This window comes from Scyliorhinus canicula, chromosome 1 (genome assembly GCF_902713615.1).
Source record: "Scyliorhinus canicula chromosome 1, sScyCan1.1, whole genome shotgun sequence".
In the NCBI taxonomy this organism is placed as follows: Eukaryota; Metazoa; Chordata; class Chondrichthyes; order Carcharhiniformes; family Scyliorhinidae; genus Scyliorhinus; species Scyliorhinus canicula.
The window spans coordinates 162,844,921-162,863,881 of record NC_052146.1 but is presented as its reverse complement, the minus strand read 5'-3'; the positions used below and the strand labels follow the sequence as shown (position 1 = coordinate 162,863,881).

The following is an 18,961-nucleotide window of genomic DNA, read 5'->3' as shown; positions in this document are numbered from 1 at the left end:
CAGTGTCGCAGAGACCCAGCCCAGTGTCGCAGAGACCCAGCCCAGTGTCGCAGAGACCCAGCCCAGTGTCGCAGAGACCCAGCCCAGTGTCGCGGAGACGCAGCCCAGTGTCGCAGAGACCCAGCCCAGTGTCGCAGAGACCCAGCCCAGTGTCACAGAGACCCAGCCCAGTGTCGCAGAGACCCAGCCCCGTGTCGCAGAGACCCAGCCCCGTGTCGCAGAGACCCAGCCCCGTGTTGCAGAGACCCAGCCCCGTGTCGCAGAGACCCAGCCCAGTGTCGCAGAGACCCAGCCCAGTGTCGCAGAGACCCAGCCCAGTGTCACAGAGACCCAGCCCAGTGTCGCAGAGACGCAGCCCAGTGTCGCGGAGACCCAGCCCAGTGTCGCAGAGACCCAGCCCAGTGTCACAGAGACCCAGCCCAGTGTCGCACAGACCTAGCCCAGTGCGACAGAGACCCAGCCCAGTGCCGCAGAGACCCAGCCCAGTGCCGCAGAGACCCAGCCCAGTGCGACAGTGACCCAGCCCCGTGTCGCAGAGACCCAGCCCAGTGTCGCAGAGACCCAGCCCAGTGTCGCAGAGACCCAGCCCAGTGTCGCAGAGACCCAGCCCAGTGTCGCAGAGACCCAGCCCAGTGTCGCAGAGACCCAGCCCAGTGTCGCAGAGACCCAGCCCAGTGCCGCAGAGACCCAGCCCAGTGTCGCAGAGACCCAGCCCAGTGCGACAGAGACCCAGCCCAGTGTCGCAGAGACCCAGCCCAGTGTCGCAGAGACCCAGCCCAGTGCGACAGAGACCCAGCCCAGTGTCGCAGAGACCCAGCCCAGTGCGCCAGAGACCCAGCCCAGTGTCGCAGAGACCCAGCCCAGTGACTGATGAAAGAAATAAGAGAATAAAGATGGAGTTGGTTCAGCAGTGGTCTTACCGGGTCTGGCTGATATGTGATGCCAAGCCCATGCCAATGTGGTTGACTCTTCTTTCGAATTGTCCCAGCAACGTGGTCAACAAACTGAGCAAACGTCAGCCTTGCCGCCGATGCCGACCGTACAATAATGATGATGTTTTAAAATTTATCCCAGAAAGAGCATGAGTGTCACCTGTGAACATTTTTATATGGAGTCCATGGGCATGTAATCCTGGCTCCTGAGTAAGTTACTTTCAGAGAGATACTAGAGGCAGTATGGAACCAATTATTTAACAGTCATTTATCTTGCCTTTTAGGGACAAGGTGGTGAGCACGGGATCCCAGGTCACCCAGGAGCCCCTGGTGTGGGGTTGCCTGGGATACGGGTAAGAACCAAGTATTCACTTTAACCTCGAACTACAAGCCACCCCACAGCCAAGGGTGGGTTAGCTGTTTGCCCTCAGAGCAACCATTGTCACAATGTCTTGGTGAATGAAAAGTGGGGAATATTGCAATTCCTCAGACCTCTCCTGAGGGCCCCCTGAATCATGTGGAGAAATTTATCTAACCCTGTGCTGCAACTGTCCTGGGAGTGTTTGATAGGGGCAGCGTAGAGGAAGTTTTACTCTCTATCTAACCCTGTGCTGTACCTGTCCTGGGAGTGTTTGATGGGGACAGTGCAGAGGGAGCTTTACTCTGTATCTAACCCTGTACTGTACCTGTCCTGGGAGTGTTTGATGGGGACAGTGTAGATGGAGCTTTCCTCTGTATATAACCCTGTGCTGTACCTGGGAGTGTTTGATAGGGGCAATGTAGAGGGAGCTTTCCTCTGTATCTAACCCTGTACTGTACCTGTCCTGGGAGTGTTTGATAGCGGCAATGTAGAGGGAGCTTTACTCTGTATATAACCCTGTACTGTACCTGTCCTGGGAGTGTTTGATAGCGGCAGTGTAGAGGGAGCTTTACTCCATATCTAGGGACAATGTAGAGAGAGCTTTACTCCATATCTAACACCGTGCTGTACCTGTCCTGGGGGTATTTGATGGAGACAGTGTAGAGGGAGCTTTCCTCTGTATCTAACCCTGTGCTGTACCTGTCCTGTGTGTGATTGATGGGGACAGTGTAGAGGGAGCTTTACTCTGTATCTAACCCCGTGCTGTACCTGTCCTGTGTGTGTTTGATGGGGACAGTGTAGAGGGAGTTTAATTATGTATCTAACCCATGCTCTACCTGTCATGGGAGTATGTGATGGGGACAGTGCAGAGGAAGCTTTACTCTGTATCTAACCCCATGTTGCAGATGCCCTGGGAGTGTTTGATGGGGGCTGTGTGGAGCGAGCTTTACTCTTTACCTAACCCCATGCTGTACCTGTCCTGGGAGTGTTTGATGGGGACAGTGCAGAGGGAGATTTACTCTGTATCTAATCCCGTGCTGTATCTGTCCTGGGAATATTTGATGGGGACAGTGCAGAGGGAGCTTTACTCTGTATCTAACCCTATGCTGTACCTGTCCTGGGAATATTTGATGGGGACAGTGCAGAGGGAGCTTTACTCTGTATCTAACCCTATGCTGTACCTGTCCTGGGAGTGTTTGATGGAGACAGTGTAGAGGGAGCTTTACTCTATATCTAACCCCGTGCTGTACCTGTCCTGGGAGTGTTTGATGGGGACAGTGCAGAGGGAGCTTTACTCTGTATCTAACCCTGTGCTGTACCAGGGCTGGGCAGGGCGACCAACTCTGAGGGCAGGAAATACGTGACATTTTGATGGGGGATGGGTCTGCTGCTGAAAAGGCCAGGAGTGGTGGAATATGTTGGGTGTTGTTTAGACTGTTTTGGTTGGGTTAATGGCGAGATGGGGGAGACATGACAATCATCTACTGAATAATTGATTTAAGATCTATGTGCATGCCACTATTGATGGGAATGTCTCTCTGACACTCAAAAGGAAGGTACTTGTGGAATCTGCTAAAGCACTACGCATTGACCAAGCAGGTAAGAAACACAGGTTGAGTTTTATTTACAATAAACAAGCCCTCCACCCCCGAACAAAGGGAACAAAGTCCCTCCTCGACCTAATCCCAGGTCGGGATTCTTATACTCGTCGTCTATCTCGTCATGTAAAGGGGAAGCCCTGCCCCTAGCTACCGGGGGAGTTCGTATTCAGTGCAGGTTACGGAGAATCTAATAGTCCTGTTGAGTGACCTCCATGAGGGTTATAACATCCCACACCCCCGAGAGATACGTCCATGGGCGGGTCCAAGGAACCCTTAGTCATCTTATGAATATCCAGCATATTCCATAGAACATACAGTGCAGAAGAAGGCCGTATGGCCCATCGAATCAGCACTGATCCACTTGAGCCCTCACTTCCATCCTATCCCAATAACCCCTCCTAACCTTTTTGATCACTAAGGGCAATTTATCATGGCCAATCCACCTAATCTGCACGTCTTTGGACTGTGGGAGGAAACCGGGGCACCCGGAGGAAACCCACGCACACACGGGGAGAATGTGAAAACTCCGCACAGACAGTGACCCAGCGGGGAATCGAACCTGGGACCCTGGCGCCGTGACGCCATAGTGCTATCCACTTGTGCTACCGTGCTGCCCAATCATGTGTGTTCCCCACAGGATGACATCACACTTGATGCTTAACTCGTGTATCTTGTTAGTGTGAACCTTCATGTCCCCTGGCAAGGCACGGTGTTGGACCCCAAACTGCCCTCTTGCCTGGATCGCAAACATCTCGCTTTTCCCCGTGTTCAAATAATACCCCGAAAAATTGCCGAATTCCCCCAAGATTTGCATTACTTCCCCCATCCCTTCCAACGGGTCTGAAATGTACAAGAGCAGGTCATCTGTGTAGAGCGAGACCGGGTCTCTCTCTCCCCCCCTCCCCCCCCCCCCCCCCCCCCCCCAGCCCTTTCCAATTCCTCGAGGCTCTTAACGGCATGGCCAATGGCTCTATGGCCAGAGCAAATAGTAACGGAGAGAGGGGGCACCCTTGTCTCGTCCCTCAGTGTAGTTCAAAATAACCCAACCTCAGCCAGTTCATCCACACACTCGCTACTAGTGCCTGATAGAGCAACCGCACCCAGTCAATAAAGCCCTCACCAAACCCAAACCTTCCCAGACCCTCCCACAGGTAATCCCACTCCACCCGATCAAAAGCCTTCTCCGCATCCATCGTTACCACCACCTCCACCTACTCTCCTTCTGAGGGCATCATAATAATATTTAGAAGCCTTCAAACATTAGCCGTGAGTTGCCTGCCTGCCCTTAACAAATTCCGTCTGGTCTTCCCCTATCACCCCCGGGACACAATCCTCTATCCTTGTGGCCAGTATCTTAGCCAGCAGTTTGGCATCCACATTCAGTAGAGAAATCGGCCTGTATGACCCGCATTGCTCCGGATCCTTCTCCCGTTTCAGGATCAATGAAATCGAGGCCTGCGACATTGTTGGGGGGAGGATTCCCTTCTCTCTTGCTTAATTAAATGTTCTCACCAGCAGTGGGCTCAATATCTCTGAAAATGTCTTATAGAATTCCAACGGGTAGTCTCCACCCCAGACGGGGGTTCCGACCCATATAATTTACAATAAAAGTCCTTAAACACCTCGTTCGCCTCCGCTGGGTCCAGGACAGTATTACCGTCTCTCCTCTTTACTTTACCCATCTCCCTGGCCGCGCCTCTTTTCCTGAGCTGGTGCGCCAACATTCTACTTGCCTTTCCCCCATACTCCTAGATCACCCCCCTTGCCTTCCTCAACTGTTCCACTGCTTTCCCTGTGGTCAACAGCCCAAACTCCACCTGTAAGCTCCGCCGCTCCCTCAGTAGCCCCGCGTCCGGGGCCTCTGAATATCTCCTGTCCACCTGGAGTACCTCCTCCACTAACCTATCCTTCTCAGCCCGTTCCACCTTTTCTCTGTGGGCCCGTATCAAGATTAATTCCCCTCTGACCACTGCCTTCAAGGCTTCCCAGATCGTCGCTGCAGAGACCTCCCCCGTATCATTTGTTTCCAGGTAGTTCTGGATGGACTTGTTAACCCGCCCACAGACTGCCTCGTCCACTAGCAACCCCACATCCAGTCTCCATAGCGGGCGATGCCCTCTCTTCACACTAACCCGTAGATCCACCCAGTGCGGGGCTTGATCCGACACTGTAATTGCCGAGTACTCCTTATCCACCACCTTCAGTATTAGCGCCCTGCTCAGAACAAAAAAGTCGATGCGAGAGTATACCTTGTGGACATGTGGAAAAAAAGGAAAACTCCTTCGTCCTCGGCCGTGCAAACCTCCATTGGTCTACTCCCCCCATCTGTTCCATAAAACCGTTCAATTCCTTTGCCTCAGCCAGCTTCCTCACTGTCCTGGATTTTGATCAGTCCAATTCCGGATAAATTACCGTGTTGAAGTCCCCTCCCATGATCAGGTTATGTGACACTAAGTCTGGGATCTTACCTAACACCCGCCTCATAAATTACACATCATCCTAATTCGGAAGATATATGTTCACAAGTACCACTTGCACCCCCTCCGGCTTCCCACTCACCATTATGTACCTACCCCCCCCTGTCTGACACAATTCTCCCTGCCTCGAATGCCACTTGTTTGCTGATCAAGATCTCTACCCCCCGGTCTTTGAGTCCAGTCCTGAGTGGAACACTTGGCTAACCCACCCCTTCCTCAATCTCGCTTGGCCTGTAGCCTTTAGGTGTGTCTCTTGTAGCATTGCCACGTCCGCCTTCAGTTCCCTCAAATGCGCGAACACGCGAGCCCTCTTGACCGGCCCATTCAGTCCGCGTTCCATGTGATCAGCCTGGATGGGGGGCTTCCAACCCCGCCCCCCCCTGACTAGCTATCACCCTTTTTAGGCCAGCCTCGAGCTTGCGCTGTCCGCTTCTTCGAGTCCCCACTCGGGCTGTCGCCTCCCATTTGTCCCCTAGTAACAGTTCCTTCCCTGTTAGCAAAGAAGCTCCCCCCACTCACCCCCTAAGCAGCAACACTAAAAATCCAATCCCCCAAGTCAAGCTCCAGCTTAACACCTGCCCACTCCCCACTGCGCTTCTGAGAGTCAGCTGACCCATGCTGACTCGATAGCTCCCGTCCCTGGCACCAAGCAGTCTGTCTCCCTATTGTACTCTCCTCTCTCCCCGCCACATGAATAAACATTTTAAAAGCATCACATTCCCCAGTAAACAAACAAACGAAGAAAAAAAAAACAGTGAAGAAACAATCACTTTAGAAAAATAGTCACCCAAAAAGCAGAACTAAATTCAAAGCCCATCGCCCCCCTAACAAGATCCCTGCAAGACAGATCAACCTTTAACCATCCAAACAGCCCATTATTTCACATAGAGCTACTTAAATTTATACAATCCAGCACCACAAATCGCTGCACAGTACTTCTCCAAGGCTTAAGTGTCTTTTAATTCGCCTCCAGGTTCATTTCATTAATAAAGGTCCATACTTCGTCTGGCGTTTCAAAGTCGAAGTCCAGTTACTTATGTGTGACCCACAGGCGGGCTGGGTACAGCATCCCGAACTTCACCCCCTTCTTAAAGAGGGCCGTTTCTGCCCGATTAACCCAGCTCACCTCTTGGCCAAATCCGTTCCAGGTCCTGATAATGCGCAACTCACAGTTCCCTCACTTGCTGCTCCGTTCTTTCTTGGCCCACTGCAAAGCGTGTTCCTTGTCCATGAAACGGTGAAAATGCACCACCATGGCCCTTGGCGGTTTGTTTGCTCTGTGCTTCCTCGTGTGGGCTCTGTGCGCCCTTCCCCCATCAACTTCTCCAACATGTCCCTCACATAAGCACTCACATCTGATCCCTCACTGCCTTCAGAGAGGCCAACAATTCTGAGATTCTGCCTCCTGGACCTCTTCTCCAGGTCCTCCAGCTTCTCCTGCATGCTTTTCTGGCGGTCGTTCATCATCTCCACCTTGGTCTCCAGCACGGTTATATACTCCTCGTGCTCGGACAACTTTTGTTCGACCTCCTGGATAGCTCTCCCGTGGATTTCCTGATTCTGAACGACTTGATCAATCGAAGCCTTAATCAGGTCCAGCGTGTCCTCCTTACGCTTGGCGAAGCAATCCTCGAAAATCTTCACCAGCTGCTCCGTCGACCACTGCACCGTCTCCCTGCGGCCCTTGCTCTCCGCCATGCTGTGCCGTGTTACCACCTCTGCTTGTGTCTCCCTTATAGGACTTTGTCATCTAACACGGCCACTTGTGGTCAATTCTCCATACACCGGAGGGGGATTTCTCCTTACTGTCTCATTCTTCACTGTTTTATCCCTTAAAATCCGAAAAAAAATGGGGGGGAGAAAGGTCTAAAAGTCCGTTACAGACAGGAGCTATCAAACGTGCGACCTACCCCTCCTTGGCCGCCACTGGAAGTATTGGGTTTTCTTTATGATATACAAGCTCTCCATTGCCTGAAGGATCTCCCTCCCTCCCCAATGTGCACCCAGGCCTGGGCTTTTATACTCGTGAGCTAACCCCCTGTTAAGGGGAAGCCCCGCCCCCTCATTACCAGGAGAGTTCACATTCAGTGGAGGTCACGGGGAATAGTCCTGATGCAGTGACCTCCCTGAGGCTGATAACAGTGCTTTTCCTCCAGTTCTCTCTCGCTTTGCCAATAGGTCATCCAGGCACAAAACGTTAGTTCCGTTCTCTCTCCATAGATACTGTCAGACCCGCCGAGATTGTTCAGCATTTTTCATATTTTGGCCTCTCTGGCTCTTGATGGACTGACTGTTCTTTGTACTTCCCAGGGAAAGGATGGAGAAATTGGAGACTCCGGGTTGCCAGGGAAACGAGGCCTGCCAGTAAGTGCTGCTCAATCTATTATTGATCATTCCCACATTTCTTTGTATGATCGGTGGACCAATTAGCCAACTCAAACTGTCCAGTGGCAGACATGATGGGTGGGAGAGGCGGCCTCTTTAAATGTGAGTCATATCCTAGGCAACATCTCAAGACTGCAGTAGCAAGAAGGAACCTGGAGTAGGAAGTAAATTAGACACAGCCCCCCGACCTTTCCACTGTGAACTTACTCCCAACACCTCCTGGAGAAAATTAGAATCTTCCAGAGTGAGCCCAACAGAGAATTCTCAGGAAAAGCTGAATGACTTTATCTCCGCTGCATCAGTTAGCAAATTGATATTGACTGAATTCTAGATTTCAAATCTTTATACTGTGCTGAACTTCGCTAATTAGCGGCACATCGTTTGGGGTCTGTGTCCCATCGACTGCTCTTTGCACTTTAAAGGAATATTCAGAGTCACAGATTTATCATTTTAACCATTCACTTCGAAGGGAGCTGTGCTGAAGATTGAATAGCGGAGCAGGTTCAGGGAGCTGTGCTGAAGATTGAATAGAAGAGTGGGTTCAGGGAGCTGTGCTGAAGATTGAATAGAAGAGTGGGTTCAGGGAGCTGTGATGAAGATTGAATAGAAGAGTGGGTTCAGGGAGCTGTGCTGAAGATGGAATGGTGGAGTGGGTTCAGGGAGCTTTGCTGAAGATTGAATAGAAGAGTGGGTTCAGGGAGCTGTGCTGAAAATTGAATAGAAGACTGGGTTCAGGGAGCTGTGGTGAAGATTGAATAGCCGAGTGGGTTCAGGGAGCAGTGCTGAAGATTAAATAGAAGAGTGGGTTCAGAGAGGTGTGCTGAAGATTGAATAGAAGAGTGGGTTCAGGGAGCTATGCTGAAGATTGAATAGAAGAGTGGGTTCAGGGAGCTATGCTGAAGATTGAATAGAAGAGTGGGTTCAGGGAGCTGTGCTGAAGATTAAATAGAAGAGTGGGTTCAGAGAGGTGTGCTGAAGATTGAATAGAAGAGTGGGTTCAGGGAGCTGTGCTGAAGATGAAATGGTGCAGTGGGTTCAGGGAGCTGTGCTGAAGATTGAATAGAAGAGTGGGTTCAGGGAGCTGTGCTGAAGATTAAATAGAAGAGTGGGTTCAGAGAGGTGTGCTGAAGATTGAATAGAAGAGTGGGTTCAGGGAGCTATGCTGAAGATTGAATAGAAGAGTGGGTTCAGGGAGCTGTGCTGAAGATGGAATGGTGGAGTGGGTTCAGGGAGCTGTGCTGAAGATTGAATAGAAGAATCGGTTCAGGGAGCTGTGCTGAAGATTGAATAGAAGAGTGGGTTCAGGGAGCTGTGCTGAAGATGGAATGGTGGAGTGGGTTCAGGGAGCTGTGCTGAAGATGGAATGGTGCAGTGGGTTCAGGGAGCTGTGCTGAAGATTGAATAGCCGAGTGGGTTCAGGGAGCTGTGCTGAAGATTGAATAGAAGAGTGGGTTCAGGGAGCTGTGCTGAAGATTGAATAGAAGAGTGGGTTCAAGGAGCTGTGCTGAAGATTGAATAGAAGAGTGGGTTCAGGGAGCTGTGCTGAAGATGGAATAGAAGAGTGGGTTCAGGGAGCTGTGCTGAAGATTGAATAGAAGAGTGGGTTCAGGGAGCTGTGCTGAAGATTGAATAGAAGAGTGGGTTCAGGGAGCTGTGCTGAAGATGGAATGGTGGAGTGGGTTCAGGGAGCTGTGCTGAAGATGGAATGGTGCAGTGGGTTCAGGGAGCTGTGCTGAAGATGGAATGGTGCAGTGGGTTCAGGGAGCTGTGCTGAAGATTGAATAGAAGAGTGGGTTCAGGGAGCTGTGCTGAAGATGGAATAGAAGAGTGGGTTCAGGGAGCTGTGCTGAAGATGGAATGGTGGAGTGGGTTCAGGGAGCTGTGCTGAAGATTGAATAGCCGAGTGGGTTCAGGGAGCTGTGCTGAAGATTGAATAGAAGAGTGGGTTCAGGGAGCTGTGCTGAAGATTGAATAGAAGAGTGGGTTCAGGGAGCTGTGCTGAAGATTGAATAGAAGAGTGGGTTCAGGGAGCTGTGCTGAAGATGGAATAGCCGAGTGGGTTCAGGGAGCTGTGCTGAAGATGGAATAGCCGAGTGGGTTCAGGGAGCTGTGCTGAAGATGGAATAGCCGAGTGGGTTCAGGGAGCTGTGCTGAAGATTGAATAGAAGAGTGGGTTCAGGGAGCTGTGCTGAAGATTGAATAGAAGAGTGGGTTCAGGGAGCTGTGCTGAAGATTGAATAGAAGAGTGGGTTCAGGGAGCTGTGCTGAAGATGGAATAGAAGAGTGGGTTCAGGGAGCTGTGCTGAAGATGGAATGGTGGAGTGGGTTCAGGGAGCTGTGCTGAAGATTGAATAGCGGAGAAGGTTCAGGGAGCTGTGCTGAAGATGGAATGGTGGAATGGGTTCAGGGAGCTGGGCTGAAGATGGAATGGTGGAGTGGGTTCAGGGAGCTGTGCTGAAGATTGAATAGAAGAGTGGGTTCAGGGAGCTGTGCTGAAGATGGAATAGCGGAGCAAGTTCAGGGAGCTGTGCTGAAGATGGAATGGCGGAGTGGGTTCAGGGAGCTGTGCTGAAGATGGAATGGTGGAGTGGGTTCAGGGAGCTGTGCTGAAGATTGAATAGAAGAGTGGGTTCAGGGAGCTGTGGTGAAGATTGAATGGTGGAGTGGGTTCAGGGAGCTGTGCTGAAGATGGAATAGAAGAGTGGGTTCAGGGAGCTGTGCTGAAGATGGAATAGAAGAGTGGGTTCAGGGAGCTGTGCTGAAGATGGAATGGTGGAGTGGGTTCAGGGAGCTGTGCTGAAGATTGAATAGCGGAGAAGGTTCAGGGAGCTGTGCTGAAGATGGAATGGTGGAATGGGTTCAGGGAGCTGAGCTGAAGATGGAATGGTGGAGTGGGTTCAGGGAGCTGTGCTGAAGATTGAATAGATGAGTGGGTTCAGGGAGCTGTGCTGAAGATGGAATAGAAGAGTGGGTTCAGCGAGCTGTGCTGAAGATTGAATAGAAGAGTGGGTTCAGGGAGCTGTGCTGAAGATGGAATAGAAGAGTGGGTTCAGGGAGCTGTGGTGAAGATGGAATAGAAGAGTGGGTTCAGGGAGCTGTGCTGAAGATGGAATAGAAGAGTGGGTTCAGGGAGCTGTGCTGAAGATGGAATGGTGGAGTGGGTTCAGGGAGCTGTGCTGAAGATTGAATAGCGGAGAAGGTTCAGGGAGCTGTGCTGAAGATGGAATGGTGGAATGGGTTCAGGGAGCTGAGCTGAAGATGGAATGGTGGAGTGGGTTCAGGGAGCTGTGCTGAAGATTGAATAGATGAGTGGGTTCAGGGAGCTGTGCTGAAGATGGAATAGAAGAGTGGGTTCAGGGAGCTGTGCTGAAGATTGAATAGAAGAGTGGGTTCAGGAAGCTGTGCTGAAGATGGAATAGCGGAGCACGTTCAGGGAGCTGTGCTGAAGATGGAATAGAAGAGTGGGTTCAGCGAGCTGTGCTGAAGATGGAATAGAAGAGTGGGTTCAGGGAGCTGTGCTGAAGATTGATTAGAAGAGTGGGTTCAGGGAGCTGTGCTGAAGATTGAATAGCCGAGTGGGTTCAGGGAGCTGTGCTGAAGATGGAGTGGCGGAGTGGGTTCAGGGAGCTGTGCTGAAGATTGAATAGAAGAGTGGGTTCAGGGAGCTGTGCTGAAGATGGAATGGTGGAGTGGGTTCAGGGAGCTGTGCTGAAGATTGAATAGAAGAGTGGGTTCAGGGAGCTGTGCTGAAGATGGAATGGTGGAGCGGGTTCAGGGAGCTGTGCTGAAGATTGAATAGAAGAGTGGGTTCAGGGAGCTGTGCTGAAGATTGAATAGAAGAGTGGGTTCAGGGAGCTGTGCTGAAGATGGAATGGTGGAGTGGGTTCAGGGAGCTGTGCTGAAGATTGAATAGAAGAGTGGGTTCAGGGAGCTGTGCTGAAGATTGAATAGAAGAGTGGGTTCAGGGAGCTGTGCTGAAGATGGAATAGCGGAGCAAGTTCAGGGAGCTGTGCTGAAGATGGAATGGTGGAGTGGGTTCAGGGAGCTGTGCTGAAGATTGAATAGATGAGTGGGTTCAGGGAGCTGTGCTGAAGATGGAATAGAAGAGTGGGTTCAGGGAGCTGTGCTGAAGATTGAATAGAAGAGTGGGTTCAGGAAGCTGTGCTGAAGATGGAATAGCGGAGCACGTTCAGGGAGCTGTGCTGAAGATGGAATAGAAGAGTGGGTTCAGCGAGCTGTGCTGAAGATTGAATAGAAGAGTGGGTTCAGGGAGCTGTGCTGAAGATGGAATAGAAGAGTGGGTTCAGGGAGCTGTGCTGAAGATGGAATGGTGGAGTGGGTTCAGGGAGCTGTGCTGAAGATTGAATAGCGGAGCAGGTTCAGGAAGCTGTGGTGAAGATGGAATAGAAGAGTGGGTTCAGGGAGCTGTGCTGAAGATGGAATAGAAGAGTGGGTTCAGGGAGCTGTGCTGAAGATGGAATGGTGGAGTGGGTTCAGGGAGCTGTGCTGAAGATTGAATAGCGGAGAAGGTTCAGGGAGCTGTGCTGAAGATGGAATGGTGGAATGGGTTCAGGGAGCTGAGCTGAAGATGGAATGGTGGAGTGGGTTCAGGGAGCTGTGCTGAAGATTGAATAGAAGAGTGGGTTCAGGGAGCTGTGCTGAAGATGGAATAGCGGAGCAAGTTCAGGGAGCTGTGCTGAAGATGGAATGGTGGAGTGGGTTCAGGGAGCTGTGCTGAAGATTGAATAGATGAGTGGGTTCAGGGAGCTGTGCTGAAGATGGAATAGAAGAGTGGGTTCAGGGAGCTGTGCTGAAGATTGAATAGAAGAGTGGGTTCAGGAAGCTGTGCTGAAGATGGAATAGCGGAGCACGTTCAGGGAGCTGTGCTGAAGATGGAATAGAAGAGTGGGTTCAGCGAGCTGTGCTGAAGATTGAATAGAAGAGTGGGTTCAGGGAGCTGTGCTGAAGATGGAATAGAAGAGTGGGTTCAGCGAGCTGTGCTGAAGATTGAATAGAAGAGTGGGTTCAGGGAGCTGCGCTGAAGATGGAATAGAAGAGTGGGTTCAGGGAGCTGTGCTGAAGATTGAATAGAAGAGTGGGTTCAGGGAGCTGTGCTGAAGATGGAATGGTGGAGTGGGTTCAGGGAGCTGTGCTGAAGATGGAATAGAAGAGTGGGTTCAGGGAGATGTGCTGAAGATTGAATAGCGGAGAAGGTTCAGGGAGCTGTGCTGAAGATGGAATGGTGGAATGGGTTCAGGGAGCTGAGCTGAAGATGGAATGGTGGAGTGGGTTCAGGGAGCTGTGCTGAAGATTGAATAGATGAGTGGGTTCAGGGAGCTGTGCTGAAGATGGAATAGAAGAGTGGGTTCAGGGAGCTGTGCTGAAGATGGAATGGTGGAGTGGGTTCAGGGAGCTGTGCTGAAGATTGAATAGCGGAGCAGGTTCAGGAAGCTGTGGTGAAGATGGAATAGAAGAGTGGGTTCAGGGAGCTGTGCTGAAGATGGAATAGAAGAGTGGGTTCAGGGAGCTGTGCTGAAGATGGAATAGAAGAGTGGGTTCAGGGAGCTGTGCTGAAGATGGAATGGTGGAGTGGGTTCAGGGAGCTGTGCTGAAGATTGAATAGCGGAGAAGGTTCAGGGAGCTGTGCTGAAGATGGAATGGTGGAATGGGTTCAGGGAGCTGAGCTGAAGATGGAATGGTGGAGTGGGTTCAGGGAGCTGTGCTGAAGATGGAATAGCGGAGCAAGTTCAGGGAGCTGTGCTGAAGATGGAATGGTGGAGTGGGTTCAGGGAGCTGTGCTGAAGATTGAATAGATGAGTGGGTTCAGGGAGCTGTGCTGAAGATGGAATAGAAGAGTGGGTTCAGCGAGCTGTGCTGAAGATTGAATAGAAGAGTGGGTTCAGGGAGCTGTGCTGAAGATGGAATAGAAGAGTGGGTTCAGGGAGCTGTGCTGAAGATTGAATAGAAGAGTGGGTTCAGGGAGCTGTGCTGAAGATGGAATAGAAGAGTGGGTTCAGCGAGCTGTGCTGAAGATTGAATAGAAGAGTGGGTTCAGGGAGCTGTGCTGAAGATTGATTAGAAGAGTGGGTTCAGGGAGCTGTGCTGAAGATTGAATAGCCGAGTGGGTTCAGGGAGCTGTGCTGAAGATGGAATGGTGGAATGGGTTCAGGGAGCTGTGCTGAAGATTGAATAGAAGAGTGGGTTCAGGGAGCTGTGCTGAAGATTGAATAGAAGAGTGGGTTCAGGGAGCTGTGCTGAAGATGGAATGGTGGAATGGGTTCAGGGAGCTGTGCTGAAGATGGAATGGTGGAGTGGGTTCAGGGAGCTGTGCTGAAGATTGAATAGAAGAGTGGGTTCAGGGAGCTGTGCTGAAGATTGAATAGAAGAGTGGGTTCAGGGAGCTGTGCTGAAGATGGAATGGTGGAGTGGGTTCAGGGAGCTGGGCTGAAGATGGAATGGTGGAGTGGGTTCAGGGAGCTGTGCTGAAGATTGAATAGAAGAGTGGGTTCAGGGAGCTGTGCTGAAGATGGAATAGCGGAGCACGTTCAGGGAGCTGTGCTGAAGATGGAATGGTGGAGTGGGTTCAGGGAGCTGTGCTGAAGATTGAATAGAAGAGTGGGTTCAGGGAGCTGTGCTGAAGATGGAGTGGCGGAGTGGGTTCAGGGAGCTGTGCTGAAGATGGAATGGCAGAGTGGGTTCAGGGAGCTGTGCTGAAGATGGAACGGTGGAGTGGGTTCAGGGAGCTGTGCTGAAGATTGAATAGAAGAGTGGGTTCAGGGAGCTGTGCTGAAGATGGAGTGGCGGAGTGGGTTCAGGGAGCTGTGCTGAAGATGGAGTGGCGGAGTTGACTCGGAGCTGCGCTGCAGTTCCCCTGTCCACCAGTTTCATTGAGGTGTTTGCCTGTTTAATATAAAGAGGGTGAGACTGGAAAATGGAACACAAACATTAAACATCCAGTCACCACGGTAAAGGACTAGGTTTTCGAACGCTTCCCACTGACAGAACAAACTTCTTTCTTGTTTATTTTTTCTCAGGGTGTTCCAGGAATTAAAGGTGAAAAGGTAAGCCTGTGTTAATGAGTTTATGAATTTATTGTAAAATCTCAAACCAGTGAGTAAGCAGTTCCGATCCAGCACTCTGCTGCTGGAGTTTAATTGTGGGTATTCAGTCAAGTAGAAGGTCTTCCTTGACACGGTGACACTCGTAGGTTGGAGAGGCTTTATATCACTGCATTGATTGGATTGTCCTGCCTCTATCAATGATTGATACAGCAAAGAATCCATTCAGCCCCTTGTATCTGCCCTCAGTTCCGTTGTCAGTCCATCAAACCACACAGCTGAAAGCTGTGTGAAACCCCACTGTCATGTTGCACACATTTCAATTTACTGCAATCTCCTCCAGGCATTGGGTCCCGAACATTGGGACCATATGAAGGCCCTGAGCCTGTGCATGACCTCAGTACCTCCACCGGAGCAGCTGTACAGGAGAGGAGCGCGGGGGTCTCCTAACTGACCTAATTGGCTGATTAAAGGAGGACAGAGGGTGGACGCGAGCAACGAGCGGTACAATGAGAGGATCCAAAAACAACGTCCACACAGTAATCCCACTGGGAAGGGTGAATGTTGCTATGTAAGTGGGTCCTGGGTGAGTGCCTGAGAGTGGCAGTACTCGTGAAGGCCTCATTCTGCAACGCTGAGAAGGATGACAAAGAACTGTGTGGTACCTCAGGGTGGAAAGTTGACCAGTCCAGATGACTTCCTGCAGCTGCCCCTAGTGACCAGCGCTCACTCTCTGATACTGTCAAAGTCAGGGCCCACTGACCTCCCACCTCCTCCACAGCAAGGCCAGGCTTGACGTGCATCAGGAGATCCCAGGAAAGTAGTAGCGCTGTGGTAAAATGGTCAGTAACTGGGGTGTTAATTGGCTTTGTTGCTTGTTCACCTCTGTGAGGCCCCTGGGAATTTGGAGGTGAGACATCAGCGGGGTTCCCGCCCAATGGAGTCCCCAACTACCTCCAAAGCTGTATCCATGGTGGGGGGGGGCAAACATTTTCAGTCAATTTCTTGACAGATGGGCTGCATCATTGAATGGTTTCCTTGCTATTTCACCGTATGAGTAAAGGGAACGATGTCCCACATTCTTCAGTATCAAATTGCTTGAATTGCATTGTGCCAAGTGTTCAGAGATGGTGAGAATTAAAGCTGTGATAAAATAGGGATGTTTAACGGGGTAGGGTCGAGGGAACTTTACTCTGTATCTAGCCCTGTGCTATACTTGTCCTGGGAGTGTTTGATGGGGACAGTGTAGAGGGAGCTTTACTCTGTATCTAACCCGCTGCTGTACCTGGCCTGGGAATGTTTGATGGGACAGTGTAGAGGGAGCTTTACTCTGTATCTAACCCCATGCTGTACCTGGCCTGGGAGTGTTTGATGGGGACAGTGGAGAGGGAGCTTTTCTCTGTATCTAACCCCGTGCTGTACCTATCCTGGGAGTGTTTGATGGGACAGTGTAGAGGGAGCTTTACTCTGTATCTAACCCCGTGCTGTACCTGTCCTGGGAGTGTTTGATGGGGACAGTGCAGAGGGAGCTTAACTCTGTATCTAACCCCGTGCTGTACCTGCCCTGGGAGTGTTTGATGGGGCCAGTGCAGGGAAACCACTCGCTGTAATATTTACTTGAGAGCTCGTTTCTTGTCACTCTGCTGTGTGTTAGAGTAACGTTTCGATAGTTCACTGAACCTGTACTTTGTGCTGCACAGGGAGCAACTGCTGAGCCATGTATCTGTATTAATGCCTATCCGATCCAACCAGGACAAGGGGGAAACCCCGGAGACTCTGTAAGTACCTACACAAAAATCATGGTGGTGGACAGAGATTATTGAAGTCATGTGTCCATGTACAAATTGTTGATTGTGTCGTTTATGTCAGACACCAGGAACCCTGTTGCAAGTAACTCACCTCTTGACTCCTCAAAGCCTGATGACCTATCCTATCGCTACAGGAATGAAATATCAGAAGATTAAATCTCTCCTGTTCTCTGTGACGATGGAAATCTCTCGTGTGTGCTGTTTGTATTTAGTGTCAGTGCCTTGGTGCTCACACTGATGTTAAAGGGTATCAGATGGAGGTTGTGTCCCGTGACATGAAATTCAAGCTCGAAATCAGCAGCTCAGTCTTAACGTCATAGCTTCTGAATTTGATGCGTTTTCTCAAGTGTGTGGGGAACGTCCATGAGAGGGAGGAGTGTAAAAGCGGATAAACAGGATTAGATTTTGCTCTTTTAGACTGTAGTGTTCAGTAATTCTTCACAATGAGTTCTCTCACTTACATTCACCACAATTACTGTTCACAAAATCAACTCATGGTAACTGGAAAATCCAATTTGGGGTGAGGGTTTGACTATTGAATGGGTCAGCATTGGTGGCATTCCTTCTGATGGTCACAGGTGTGACAAGGGGAATTGAGCAAATATTGATGCAAGATGCCACAGGGATTGTGGCCAGTTACCTGCAACATTGTTCGCATTGACGGACCACCGTGCTTTTCAATTTATTGCAGGGACAAGATGGTGATTCAGAGGCAGCTGGAGTGTTGTGGCATCTGCCTCCTCAGGTGAGAGTGACTTTCTAGACAACTGGTTTCATTGGCCATTTACCTGGACTTCATAGATTTCAACAAACATGAGGATGAGGTCTCCATCTTCAGTATTCAGTTTCCAATCCTGATTTTAAAATCAGCAAATATGTTTCCCAATTATTTTTCTCCAGGGACCACCTGGACCACCTGGCCCACCTGGGCAGCCAGGCCCAGCCGGGCCAGAAGGGTTACCCGGAGGAAACGGCCGACAGGTAAGACAGGTAGAGAAAGGATGCACAAAGGAAAACTGTTCAGGTCAATGTGGACAGGTTGAATAGAACCCACACCACTCACTGTAACACTGCTATACCCCTCACTGTAACACTCTGATATACCCCACACCCCTCACTGTAACACTCTGATATACCCCATACCCCTCACTGTAACACTCTGATATATACCCCACACCCCTCACTGTAACACTCTGATATACCCCACACCCCTCACTGTAACTCTCTGATATACCCCACACCCCTCACTGTAACACTCTGATATACCCCACACCCCTCACTGTAACACTCTGATATACCCCACACCCCTCACTGTAACACTCTGATATACCCCACACCCTCACTGTAACACTCTGATATACCCCACACCCCTCACTATAACACTCTGATATACACCACACCCCTCACTATGACACTCTGATATACCCCACACCCCTCACTGTAACACTGATATACCCCTCACTGTAACACTCTGATATACCCCATACCCCTCACTGTAACACTCTGGTATACCCCATACCCCTCACTGTAACACTGATATACCCCATACCCCTCACTGTAACACTCTGGTATACCCCATACCCCTCACTGTAACACTGATATACCCCATACCCCTCACTGTAACACTCTGGTATACCCCATACCCCTCACTGTAACACTGATATACCCCATACCCCTCACTGTAACACTCTGGTATACCCCATACCCCTCACTGTAACACTGATATACCCCATACCCCTCACTGTAACACTCTGGTATACCCCACACCCCTCACTGTAACACTGATATACCCCACACCCCTCACGGTAACACCCTGATATACCCCACACCCCTCACTGTGACCCTCTGATATACCCCACACCCCTCACTGTGACACTCTGATATACCCCACACACCTCAATGTGACACTCTGATATACCCCACACCCCTCACTGTGACACTCTGATATACCCCACACCCCTCACTGTGACACTCTGATATACCCCACACACCTCAATGTGACACTCTGATATACCCCACACCCCTCACTGTAACACTCTGATATACCCCAAACCCCTCACGGTAACACTCTGATATACCCCACTCCCCTCACTGTAATACTCTGATATACCCCACACCACTCACTGTAACACTCTGATATACCCCACGCCCCTCACGGTAACACTCTGATGTACCACACACCCCTCACAGCAAAACTCTCATATACGCACACCCCTCACTGTAACTCTCTGATACCCCTCACTATTACACTCTGATATACCCCACACCCCTCACTGTAACACTCTGATATACCCCACACCCCTCACTGTGACACTCTGATATACCCCACACTCCTCACT

General features: G+C 50.6%; 1 protein-coding gene across 5 annotated transcripts in view; it reads left to right on the top strand.

Moving 5' to 3' along the window:
- col16a1 (collagen, type XVI, alpha 1) overlaps window positions 1–18,961 on the top strand; it is a 476,156-nt gene that overhangs the window by 314,118 nt on the left and 143,077 nt on the right. For all 5 annotated transcript variants that reach the window (XM_038801937.1, XM_038801918.1, XM_038801946.1 and 2 more), the window contains 6 exons: window positions 1,217–1,285; window positions 7,682–7,735; window positions 14,791–14,817; window positions 16,515–16,592; window positions 17,314–17,367; window positions 17,523–17,603. In XM_038801937.1, the coding sequence (XP_038657865.1) occupies window positions 1,217–1,285; window positions 7,682–7,735; window positions 14,791–14,817; window positions 16,515–16,592; window positions 17,314–17,367; window positions 17,523–17,603 (363 nt within the window). The remainder of the gene's footprint in view (window positions 1–1,216; window positions 1,286–7,681; window positions 7,736–14,790; window positions 14,818–16,514; window positions 16,593–17,313; window positions 17,368–17,522; window positions 17,604–18,961) is intronic.